Below are 14,050 nucleotides of genomic sequence, written 5' to 3'. Positions count from 1 at the left end.
AATTTATTTCTCACTTTTCTGGATGGAGGCTGGGTGCCAACATGGTCAGGTTCTGGTGAGAACCTCTTCCAGGTTGCAGACTACTGACTTCTCTCAGTGTCTTTACATGGTATAAGGCGCAAGGAAGCTCTCTCTGGCTTCTTTATAGAAGAACATTAATTTCATTCATGAGGACTCCACCCTCCATCATCGAATCACCTCTCAAAGACCCCACTTTCTAATACCATTACACTAGGCCTTAGAATTTTCAAAAGATGAATTATGGTGGAAACAAACATTCAGACTATAACACATATCTAGTCTTCTTAAATATTCATCAATTCAAAAACTTTTTTTGAATGAAACAAAATTTATATAACATAAAATCTGTCCTTTTTAAAGCGTACAATTAAGTGGAATTGCGCATATTCACAATCATAAAAACACCACCACAATCTAATTTCAATACATTTTCATTACCACCAAAGAAACTCATATCCATTAGCAATCACTTCCATTCCTCTTTCTCCTCACACTCTGGACCATTAATCTACTATATGTCCCTGCAGATTTGCCTGCTCTAAGCATTTCATATAAATGAAATCATAAAATGTGACTTTTTACATCTGGCTTCTACTTCTTAGCATGCTGTTTTCAAGGCTCTCCAGATTGTAGAATGTATCAGTACTTCATTCCTTTTTATGTCTGAATAATATTCCACTGTAAATTCATCGGTTATAGACATTTGTGTCGTTTCCACCTTTTCACTACCAAGACTAATGCTATGTGATCTCTTTTACTAGTATATGTGGAATCTAAAAAAGTCAAATACATGGAACAATGGTTACCAGAGCCAAGGTGGTAGGAATAAATGAGAGATGTTGGTCAAAGGTTACAAAGTTATATAAGATGAATGAGTTCTACAGATCTAATGTACAGCATGATGACTACAATCAGCAATAATGTATTATATACTGGTTTTGCTAAGAGTACATTTCAGGTACTGTCACCACAGGAAAAGATTTGTAACTATGTGAGGAGACATAGCTATTAGTTTGACTATAGTAACTATTCCATGATGCATTTCAAAACATCATGTTGCACACAAAAAAGATAATTTGCTTGCCAACTCTTAAAGTATTATGATCAAGTACTAGTATTTTAATCCATTCTACCAGCATAATCAAACATATTGTATTTGTGCTTGATTTATTTATTATTTCAAACATACACATTGATCCCCTCAAAAGTCACCTATGTAAGGCCAAAGCATCAATTGTACAAGGAGTAGGTAAAAAATAATCTCTTGCAATTATAAAATACTAGAGACCCAGAGTACGAAATCGCGTGGGACCCAGACCCACCGCGCCAGCAGGACCCCAGACCCACAGTGTGCGAGTAGCTCGCCGCCGCCAGCCACCATACCGCATGAGCCTCGAGTCCTGCCACGCCACGTGAGCAGCAAGCAGCTCGTGGGCTGGGTGGAGGGACCAAGAGGTGCTCCATGCACCTCCTGGGGACTGGTCGTTTGGTAGTTACAGTGTTACGGCGTTACAGCCACTGGCCTTTTATAATATAGATATCCAGAAATTGGTGGCTGGGAACACAACTAAATGGCTAAATACACTACACAATTTAAGTTGAGCAAGTTATAAATATAGATTTGAATGATAAAATATTAGTCACAACTAGTAAGAATTTTCCATATACTTATCAAGAAGACTGTGCTCTTACCTATAGTTTGGAAAACTTCATTCATCAAAGCTTCATTCACTACTGAAGAGCTGACACTTCCAATATGAGACCAACTTTGATATATTGCTTGCAGCAAAAGTGTCTGTGCTCTTGTAGCTTGAATTGTAAGATTTGGAAGTTCAAATATACCTTCAGTTATAGCAATCTGAGATCTTTTAGTCCTGCATAAGAAAATAGAAATAATGACAATATAGTAAATAGTATTTACAAACAACAACACACAAAATGAATTAAGTTGCGAGGGAAGAATTGGTATACATTAGAAATACTTTTAAAATAGAATTAGCAAATAGATACACAATTCTACTAACTTTAAACAAGTTTCACTATTTCAGATCTTACATAATAAAATATATAGATACAAAATAAAGTAATCCATACACATAAATTCTGCTCATGCAATTATATTTTGCAAAAGTCAATCATCAGAAAAAAACAGCGAAATAATAATATTTAACACTCAAAGAGAATTTACTAGCAGATATATAATGTTCTAAATGTCCTCTATTAACTATCTCATTAAATTCTTCCCTAATATTCTTTGAGAGGGGTTTTATCATTATCTTAATTTTTAAGATGGGGAAAATAAGACACAAAGAGATAAATTATGGTATCAAATACACAGCTATTCTGAGATTCCATTTAAACTTGACTCTGGAAAGTTCAATTTCTGGAATCTATAATAATAAAAGCGTAATATGCAAATCGACCTAATGGCCAAACAGCAGAATAACTGTCCAGATGACTACTGAATGACACGCACTGGCGCCAGGCCAGCCAAGGCAGGTGCGATGCAATTGGTCGGGGGCCTGCCATCGTCCCACAATCGTCCCGCAGAGAGAGGCCCAGGCCACCAGTCAGCAGGGCGATTAATTGGGGGGCTCAGTGATCACCCTGCAGAGGGAAGCCAAGGCCACCCTCTGCGGGGCAATTGATGGTGGGGGGAGGGCCTCCGCAATGGATCACCCCACAGGGGGAAGCCGAGGCCACTGACCAGGGGGCTATTGATAGGGAGGGGGGCTCCGCTATCGTCCCAAAGACGAAGGCCCAGGCCACCCTCTGCAAGGTGATCAATCAGGGGGCTCCACAGAACCAGGGAACGGGGGGGGGGGGTTCAGATGCAGGCAGCGCCAGGCCAAGGCGGGTGCAGGTGGGGAGCAGGGCTGCGGGTTGAGAGGCAGCCGGGACCATGAGGCAGCCAGAGCTGCAAGGGCTCCAGCAGCCGGGACTATAAATGCCTACCCTTGCACGAATTTTGTGCATTGAGCCTCTAGTTTATTTATATTTGTAAATCTTTAATCTTTCTTTCAAAGTTTTTCATTTAAGGTACTGGAGATAGGACATGAAATTATAAAAAAATCTGAATTCCAATTCTAGCTAAATCAGAAATGACCCATAACATAAAAAGACTCTAAGCCTCGCCAGAAAAAGGGAAATTCAAATTAAAATAATATAAGACTCTTAACCTCTCAGATGAGAAAAACCTCTCAGGCTCATGTAACATATCTCCTAGGAATCTACCTGAAAGGAATTCTCATGAGTCTGCAAGAATACTTAGACCATGATAGTGTTTGCAGCATTATTTAAAATAGCCTACACCTGAGACAATCTTACTGTTAGATTCTGGCACATTAACTTCATGTAAAACTACTCAGATATTAAAATAATAAAGGTTACTAAATCTACTCACATGAAAGGCTATCATGAAATATGGGTGAGTAAAATATATATATAGGGTATCCCAAAACAATATATGCACATACTTTGAATAATAAAGGCAGTGTTTATTAAAATACATTTCATTTTCAAAATTGAGCTCTCAGCTGTTGAAGTGTGTACACATTTTTTGGGACATTCTGTAGTTGCCTTTTAAGGCAGTTCCTTACAATGGCAGGAAGTGGTGGGTTACCCACACATCATAAAATCATTTCTGCATGGGTTTGAATGTTGAAAATAAAAGTTCAGGATAGAATTATTTATAGTAGCCATTCCTGGAAGAGAATAGTGGATGCATTTAGTGTGTTCTTTTCCTTGTTTTCCCTATGTTAATGTCTATATTGCTTTACTTGATCCCTTGAGAAATCTAGACTATTATTTTTTGAAAAATCTATATTATTCTTTTTTCAAACATTTTAAAGAAATTACAATATTTCAAGAAGGAACTAAGAAAATCACAAACTATGTCAAAATGAAGTTAACTTCATAAAACATCTTTAAAATGTGAAGATAAGATAATTAGCATTATTATTGTATCCACCTACCTCCTCTTCCTGTCCTAACATTGGATTATCAAATAATTTCTTACTTCCTCATTGAAATAAAACTTCACTTAAAACTATCCTACAGAGAAATGACATCAGCAAAAAAGGCAGAATAAGGTATACCAAAAATCTGTCCCTCCATAAAAGCAGCAAAAAAGATGTCAAAAGCTGTCAAGAATTAATATTTTTCAGAATTCTGAAAACTAACCAAAAGCCTGCAGCAAAAAAAGTAAACTCTTAAACATAAAAAAAAAAAAAATTAATTAAAAAGCCCAGCTACTAGTAATCTCAGTAGTAACAGTGAGCTTTGTAGTATTTTTACTTTCCCATGTTGCGTCCTCTGCCCAGAAGCTCAGCAGTGGCACTGAATAGCCCACATTCCTTATCTCTCTTAATTCAGAACTCTTCCAAACAACTACGCAGGAGTATTTATAGAAAACATTTAGAGGACTAATTACATTAGTCCACGCTGCCTGGGACAATGTGTAAGAGAAAGGGCAAACAAAATGAATTAACCAAAATCTTGGGAGGAAAGTAATAAAAAAAAAATTGAGTAATAAAAAAATTGGGCAATAAAAAAATTGAAAAGCTACAACATCTTCCAAAGACTACAGAAGGCCATACACATGTTCAGGACTGTGCAGTTGCAGAGGGAAAACTACAAAAAGGTCTTAAGCTCCCAACCCTGGCTGACTTCCAGGGTTTACCCAACAAGAAAAGAAGGCAGAGTTGTAAACGTCTGGTTGAGTTTTGAAGGCATTCCCCATTAGAAATGATGGAGGCCACACAGCAATAGGATGAAACACTAAAAGTGCTGAAATAAAAAACTATTGTAATAATAACAATTCTGGCAAAGCTATCTTTCAAAAATGAAGTGGAAATCTCCCAAGAAAGAAAAGTCCAGGACCAGAAGCCTTCACTGGTAAATTCTAACAAACATTTAAAGAAGAATAAATACCAATCCTTTTTAAACCTGTGCTATAAATATAAGAAAAACCCGTCTAATTCTTTTCATAAAGCTAGTATTATCCTGATACCAAAGGCAGACAAAGACAACATAAGAATTCTTTATACAACCCAATTAAAAAGTGGGCATGGACCTAAATTGACACTTCTCCAAAAAGGACCTACAGATGGCCAAGAGACCTATGAAAAAAGGCTCAATGCCACTACCAGAGAGATGCAAAGTAGAATGAGAATGAGGTATCTATCACCTCACACCTATCAGAATGGCTACTACCATCAAAAAATCAACAAATGACAAGTGCTTGTCAGGTTGTAGAGAAAAGGGAACCCTAGTGGGAATGCAGACTGATGCAGCCACTGTGGAAGACAGTATGGAGTTTCCTCAAAAAATAAAAAATGCAACTGCCATTTGACCCAGTAATCCCATTGCTAGAAAAATACCCTAACAATCCAGAAGCACCAATCAGAAAGAATATATGCAACCTGATGTTCATATCAGCGTTATTTATAATGGCTAAGACTTGAAAACAGCCCAAGTGCCTATCAGTAGATGAGTAGGTAAAGAAAGAGGTGGTACATTTACACAATGGAAAACTATGCAGCAGTAAAAAAGAAGGAACTCTGACCATTTGAGACAGCATGGAGGGACTCGAAGAGTATCATACTAAGCAAAATAAGCCAGTCTGAGAAAGACAAGTATCACATGATTTCACTTATATGTGGAATCTAATGAACAAAATAAACTAACGAACAAAATAGATCCAGAGACATGAAAGTATGCAAGTATGCAACAGACTGATCCCTTCTCAGAAGGAAGGGCTGGGGAGGGAGATTAACCAAAAACCTTATATGCGTATGTCCATAACCCATGGACACAGGCAATGGTGCAGTGAAGGCCTGCGGAGTAGGTAGGTGCAGGGTAGAGGGAGTCTATGGGGGGAGAAAAGGGGATATCTGTAATACTTTCAACAACAGAGATAAATTTAAAAATAAAAGGCAACATAAGAAACCTACAGACCAATATCCTTTGGGAACATAGATAAAAAATACTATTTGATACTAACAAATCAAATTCAGAAGAATATTAAAAGCATTATCCACCATAACAGCTAGAATTTGTCCTGGAAATAAAAGAGTAGTTCAACTTTTAAAAATCAATGCAATACACCGTATTTATAAAATAAAGGGGGGAGAAAAGCATGTTCATCTCAATCGACAGAGAAAAAGCATTTGCCATAATCCAATACTCTTTCATAACAAAAACACTCAACACACTAAACATTTAGGAAACTTCTTCAACATGACATTGAACATTCACAAAAAACACACAACTAACATCCTTAGTCGTTATAGACTGAAAGCTTTCTCTCCAAGATCAGGAGGAAGACAAGGATGTCTGCTCTTTCCGTTCCATTCAACATTATAGGAGAGTTTCTAGTCAAGAAATTAGGCAAAAAAATAAATAAAAGACATTCAAACTAGAAAGGAAAAAAATAAAACTATCACTACTCACAGATAACATAACCTTATACACTGAAAATTCTAAAGGAAACACACACCATTGGAGCTAATAATTAAGTCCAACCAAATTGCAAGGTGCAAGGTAATTATACAAAAATAAGTTTTCTATCTATATACACTCACAAATAATCTGAAAGGAAAATTAAGAAAATTGTATTTATAACATCAACAAAATGGAAAAAAAATGCTTAGGGATAATTTAACAAAGAAGTGCAAGGCTTTTAAATTGTAAAACTACAAAGCATTGTTGAAACACATTACAGAAGGAATCTAAATAATGGTAAGACAGCCCATGTTTATGGATTAGAAATTTTTTTAAAATATATTTTATTATTGATTTTTTACAGAGAGGAAGGGAGAGAGATGGAGAGTTAGAAACATCGATGAGAGAGAAACATCCATCAGCTGCCTCCTGCACACCCCCCACTGGGAAGTGCCCGCAACCCAGGTACATGCCCTTGACCAGAATCGAACTGGGGACCCTTCAGTCCGCAGGCCGACGCTCTATCCACTGAGCCAAACTGGTTTCGGCGGATTAGAAATTTTAATATTAAGATGGCAATACTTGCCAAATCAATATCTAGATCCAATACAATTCCTATCAAAATCTGAGCTATTTTGAATAAATGAGTAAACGAATCCTAAAATTCATATGGACTTGTGAGAGACCCCAATAGCCAAAACAAGCTCGAAAAAAAAAAAAAAGTTGGAAGATTCATATTTACTAATTTCAAAATTTACTACATAGGTACAGTAATCAAAGAGTGTCACATGAGCATACAAAAAAATCAGTGCACTAGAACTGAGAGTCTAAAAAATAAACCTTTATGTCTATGGCCACTTGATTTCGAGATCAAGTGATGGGAAATGAATAGTCTTAAACAAATGGTTTGCAACAATTGGATATCCAGATACAAAAGAACGATGTTAGACCACTACCTCACACCATACCAAAATTAAAACAAAACTGATCAAAAGCTAAAACTATAAAACTCTTAGAACACAGGTGCAAATCTTCATGATCTTGGATTAAGGAACAGTTTATTAAATGTGATTTCAAAAGCAAAGCAAACAAACAAATAAACTGAACTACTTCAAAATTTTAAAATTTTGTATATCAAAGGATACTATTCAGAAAGTGAACAACATAGAGCATGGGAGAAAATATTGGCAAATCATATATCTAATAGGGGTCTAGTGTTCAGAATATGCAAAAAATTCCCACAACTCAAAGGCACAAAGACATACAACCTAATGAAAAATGAAACAGGACATGAATAGCCATTTGTCCAAAGAAGATACAGAAATAGCCAATAAGCACATGAAAACATAGTCAACATCATTAGTGAAATAAAAATCAAAACCACAATGAGATGCCATTTTACACCAAACAGGACAGATATAAAAAAAGAAAATAGCCCTAGCTGGGTTTGCTCAGTGGATAGAGCGTCAGCCTGTGGACTGAAGGGTCCCGGGTTCAATTCCGGTCAAGAGCACATGCCCAGGTTGCAGGCGTGATCCCCAGGGTGGGGCGTGCAGGAGACAGCCAATCAATGATTCTCTCTCATCACTGATGTTTCTATCTCTCTCCTCTCCCTTCCTCTCTGAAATCAATAAAAAAAAATTTTTTTTAAAGAAAATAACAAAATGTTGGCAACGATGAGGAGGAACTGGAACTCTCACACACTGAAAGTAGAACTGTATAATGGTACAGCCACAATGTAAAAACAACTTGGCAGTTCATCAGAAAGGTCAATATAGATTAACTATATGACCAGGCAGTTATATGAACTGAAAGTGTGTTCATATAAAAACTCATACATACAAGTTCATAGCAACATTATTCTTAACCAAAATATGGAAACCCAAATGTAAGACAACTAATGAATGGATAAACAAAATGTGAAATATTTTTCAGTCATTAAAAAAATAAAGTAGTGATACATGCTACAACATGGATAAACCTTGAAAACATACTAGATGAAAGAGGGCAGATAGAAAATGCCACATATTTTAAGGTTCTGATTATATAAAATGTCCAGAAGCCTAGATAGAGAGAGGGTTTGTTTGTTTGTTTTTCCTCAGAGGAGGACATTTTTTCCACTGATTTTTAGGGAGACTGGAAGAGAAAGGGAAAGATAGACAGAAACACTGATGTGAGAGAAACATACCGATTGGTTGCCTCCTGCACAAGCCCTGACCTGGACCCAGGCCGGGGAGGAGCCTACAACCGAGATACGTGCCCTTGACCGGAATCAAACCTGAGACCCTTTAGTCCGCAGGCTGATGCTCTATCCACTGAAGCAAAACGACTTGGGGGAGACCGGGTTTCTTTTTTCGAGTGTTAAAAATGTTCTGGAATTAGGAAATGATGATAATGATGATGAATGCAAAACAATGAGAATATACCAATAATCAATGAATTGTACAGTTTAAAACAATATGTTGGCTTTCATGTTATTTGGATTTTATCTCAATAAAAAAAAAATCCCCCTAAAGTATTCAGAACTCTGTTCCTAGGAACACCTATCCAAGCAACTAACCATTACCTTCTCTCACTCAAAACAACAAAAACAAACCCTGGGATCAGACATCTCTCTTAATTAGCATGTTATAAGTTAGGTATACAGTTTCACAGTAAGATTACTATGGCCTTGTCCATACAACTTCCAAATATTTAACTGAAATATGTGGCTGTACCTAGATTTACCCTTCAATCCACAATCTTGGTCACAGTTTTCCATAAAACCAACAGACAGGAATGAACAGACCAAGAAATAAATATGCACTGAAAAAAATATTCTTTAAACCAAACAGTTAAAATAATAGAGATCAAGAGGCAGTAGGAAAAATAAACAGAACCCAATTCACAAATTTATATTTCATTGTCATCACTGGTTTCTTCTGCTTTTCCAACATTGCAGCCATTTTTTAAATCATTTTCTTTTCTTTAATTAAGGGTTTAAATACTGAGAGGTGGTTCTCTAATATGCTCTCAAATTTATTAGTAGTAATACTAAGTAAAGAAAACAGTACAAATAAAAATGCACAATTAATCTAGCTATCTATCTTCAGCCAGATAAACTGTGATATTTGAGAAGTCCTATGGTGTAGCAAGAGTTATGTTCTTATAACTACAGCAATATTTACTTATAAGGCAAAATTATAGTTGGGATTCTTTTTATAAGTGGGTCTTTACAATTTCATAACAAATTCAGCTACTGTACATGGTACTTTAACTTTCAAGTCATCATACGTCACATAGAATAGTTCCCAAATGGATAACATAGACTTAAATAAAAACTTAAACATATGCAAATTTAAAAGATTAATTTATTCTACCTTTTAATAATGCCCAAGGGTAGAGGGCCATTCCCTCCTTCAGATTCAATTTAATTCAACATCAAAGGAAATAATTCACTTTGTACAAGAGCCAGAATTCAATAATAAACAAGTAAGTTATATCATACACATAGGACATGTTTTTGTGGTTTGTTTTACTTTCCAGCTGTAACCAACTACAAATAAAAGTACATTTTATTATACGTCTGTTAAGTACTCCAGTAGCATTTGAACTAAAATAAACTATTTTAAAATTATTTGGCAATAGATTGTAACTTACACAATGTACCTGCTGTTTGTATAATATCAATGAAGAGGGGTTTTTTTTTGTTTTTGTCAACTCTGAAATATTGCTAACAGGCTAACAAGTATAGGAAATGAACACCCATGTATCCACTTCATAAACCCAATTGATTAACCCATAATATTATACCATATTTACATCAGAGGTTTTTAAACAAATCAATAGCTTTTACAACTTTTCTAAAGCTATTTGGGGTGGGGGGCTCATTAAAATGTCAATGAAAATGCACAATAAAAGTATAATTTTCCTTGTGATTTATGTCACTACAAATATATTTAAATTTTGTTTAAAATAAAACAACTCAATAAAATTCATACAAGAGGTATCTAACAACTTCCGAGTTTACCTAATTTTTTTTTTGAAATACCACTAAACTTACATTTTAACAGTTAAGTTGGTGAAAATAATTTATTTAACAAATGGCTATTTCACATATCCCTAAGTCCTAGTCTGAACATATGTTCATTTTACAGAATAGGTTTAAAAACTATCAGTGTAAACATTACTCTCTAGGGGAAAATAAATCCTAATGTAACTAGTGGGATAAACAACTCATTAAAACTAAACTTGGAAAAACTCCAGGATAAATTTAAGGAAATAGAAACATGTAGGTCTTGATCGTGTAGTAGCAAAGACTGGAAATTAATATGCCCTAATTAACAAATACTTTAAAGACTCTACTTGTACCATCTGCTGACATTATAATACAGAGCTAGTGAAAGTTCTGGACCAATATAGCATCTCTACAAAGAAAATTATTCCTCCAAATTTTTAAATAAAAATGTGGAAGTGGTTCTTATTACTCAATGCAAAGGAATTAACTTATACAATCCATTCATGTTCATAGGAATACCATAAAATTTTTGCCCTACATAAACTTGAAGAACAGCCATCCATTCTTTTAAAATCAACACACCTCACAGCAGTTGAAAGAATAGCCTCAGCAACAGCTGGATCTGAAGATTTATATAGAATCCCCAAATGCAAAGTTTGAGCTACAAATTGGTTCCAAAAATGTATTTTTGTTATTACTCATATCCTGTACAGTAAAATAAGATTAGATCACTTTTTCCAAAATAAAATGAGTACAAAACTTCACTAACTCAACTTAGAAATGAAAGCAGTTTTAAAGGCTAAGAAAATTATATTTAGTTCTGTATACAATGACCCTTTAACTTACACATCAATACTTAAATGAAAAGAAAGAAGTTTTTAATTAAATGTTAAGTAAAATAATTAGTTAAATTAGCTCTTCTTTTCTCTTTCTGATCCCACCCCACTCCCCAGAGACAACCACATTTTATGAGTTTAGCATATATACCCACAGACCTCTGCCTACTTGATTTTATGTATTCATAGATACACATATAATTTTAATGGGTATATATTTGTATATGACTACAGCCTCTATTTAGTGACTAAACAGCATATCTTATAGTTCATCAAGATCTTTCAACATTAGTACATATACTCCTACAACGGTCTTTTTAATGCCTGCTTGGTATTTTACTGTTTGAATCAAGTCCCACATTCATCAGAATTTCTCAACATCCCCACTAGTATTAACTATTATACTTTTCAATTATAGTGATTTTTAGCATTTGCCGATGGCTATAAAATATAAATTATATCCTGTTTAATTACAAATATATTTTGCCATTTTTCAAATTTTCTGAAATAAAAATATCATCATTTGAATTTAAATGTTAGATAACAGATGAACAAATAAAATGGGAAGTAAAACTTGTCTATTTTTAAAGCAAAAATTCAATTAACTGCTTGATTATTATAACATAAAAAGTCCAAAGTCTTATAATGTATTGATGGTAGCAAACAAATAAAATACCAAAGAAGCAAATGCTGTCCTTCATTAATCTCATCATTTCCTAAAAAGTTGTTCAATTCCTGTACTTAAATAAAAGTGTTTTATCTATTCAGGAAAAAAAGAGAGAAATAAAGTATATTTATGTTATATATATATATATATATATATATATATATATATATATATATATAATTAGTAACATTCAAATAGAACCTTGAAAATTCTGATTAGGAAAATCACTAGAATTTTAGTTCAACTTCAGTCATTCATTAAAGTCATTGGTTTTTGCTTTGGCCAAGAGCACATTTTACATGTATTACATAAATAAAAAGGAAATAAACTACTAGGTTGTCAAAAAAGGATTACAATCTGAATCAATCAGACAACAAAAGAACACTGGAATCACTGAAAAAATTACCAGCTGTATGTCAATAAATAATCACTTGGGCCTACCATAGATTCAAGGTTTTGACATGTCCTCCATAGAAAAAAGGGATGGTCCTTATGGAACTTAAATTTTTGAAAACAATTTAGAAAAGTTATTAAATAATCACACCAACTAGATTAAAATCACTTCTTTGAAAAGAACAGTGAAAAACAGAAACAATATTCCACCCTTAGAAGAATGTGACCGAACCAGAGAAAATGTCAATTGGGCCAATATCTGAGGGGGAAATAACCATTATTTAGGCTAAGACTAGTGAAACAATATGGTGAAAGACTAGGTTGAAAGAAGACAAACTGAAAAAGGTCCAAAAGGTTGGAGAAGCCGTGGCTGGGTGGCTCAGTTGATTGGAGCGTCTTCCCATACACCAAAACGTTGGAAGTTTGAGCCCCCTGTGGGGGCACAGAGAGGTATGAGAGGCAACCAATCAATCAATGTTTCTAACATCGATGTCTGTCTCTGTCTGTCTGTCTGTCTCTCTCTCTCTCTCTCTCTCTCTCTCTCTCTCTCTCTCATCAATAAAAGGACATATCTTCGGGTAAGGATAAAACAAAATTTTTAAAGGTGGGAGAGATCAGATGAATCTAGACAGTCAAGAAGGGGGCAGATCTGGAGGGTATCAGAATGTTTTAAGAATTTTTATTTTTATAATAAAAATGTATGTCCTCCCCTGCCTAAAATACTTTCCCCCACCTTTACCCCTCAATCACCACACTGTTGTCCATGTCCATGGAACCCAACTAGGCAGAGTTGCTAAGCCAACCCAGCTGGGAGGGGAAGAAAGAGCGCATGCAGGAGACAAACTTTAAAATGTATGGATATTGCTAAGACAGCAGCTTGCAGATAACCAATCATAAGACAGTAAGGCATATAAACTAATCCCAAGGAAGTTGCTAAGGCAGAATTCTTTGAAAAGACCAATCAGGAGCTGGCAAGGCTATATCCAACCCCTAGGTTAAAAATTGTGGCTTATGGCCCTAACTGGTTTGGCTCAGTGGATAAAGCATTGGCCTGCAGACTGAAGGGTCCCAGGTTTGATTACAGTCAAGGGCACATGCCCGGGTTGTGGACTCAATCCCCAGTAGGGAGCATGCAGGAGGCAGCAGATCAATGATTCTCTCTCATTACTGATGTTTCTAGTTCTCCCTCCCTTTCCCTCTCTGAAATCAACAAATATATATATATATATTTAAAGTGTGGTTTATGGCCACGTGGGACTCTACTAATAGAATAACAGACTTTAACACCCAACCATATAATATGGAAAAAAAAGCTTTCCTGGAACCCCAGCTACACCTTTCCCAGGACTGGCTTCTCTCAATAAACTTTACCCCCTTTAACCGTTTTTGTCCATGACTTCATTCTTCAGTTTCTTAAGACAATGAAATCAGACTCAAACACCCCACATTTTGGTATCACTGCTATGAAGATAAAACTGTAAACAACCCAAAGAATTCTAAGAAGCTCAACTCTTTCTCCTACTCCAAAAAATAAGTACAACTATTCCTAATATGCACTTGACAAGTTTTCACATGCTCAAGCTACACAAATTTGTACGAAACACTGAGCCAAATCTAAAGAATAATTATTTCAAATAAAAAGCAAAAAATTAAAGAGAGGTAAACTCAGTTTCTGGTTTTGGAGTTAGCTTA

General features: G+C 35.2%; 1 protein-coding gene across 1 annotated transcript in view; it reads right to left on the bottom strand.

Annotated features, from left to right (window-relative positions):
- The window catches only part of VPS13B (vacuolar protein sorting 13 homolog B), a 610,900-nt gene that overhangs the window by 530,619 nt on the left and 66,231 nt on the right, over positions 1-14,050 (bottom strand). Inside the window, exon 17 of the mRNA XM_081111114.1 lies at positions 1,714-1,895. Coding sequence (XP_080967240.1) covers positions 1,714-1,895 — 182 coding nt within the window. The remainder of the gene's footprint in view (positions 1-1,713; positions 1,896-14,050) is intronic.

Source organism: Myotis nattereri, assembly GCF_964212035.1.
Source record: "Myotis nattereri genome assembly, chromosome: 17".
Lineage (NCBI taxonomy): Eukaryota > Metazoa > Chordata > Mammalia > Chiroptera > Vespertilionidae > Myotis > Myotis nattereri.
The sequence above is the reverse complement of the archived record's forward strand: the minus strand, read 5'-3'. Positions and strand labels throughout refer to the sequence as shown.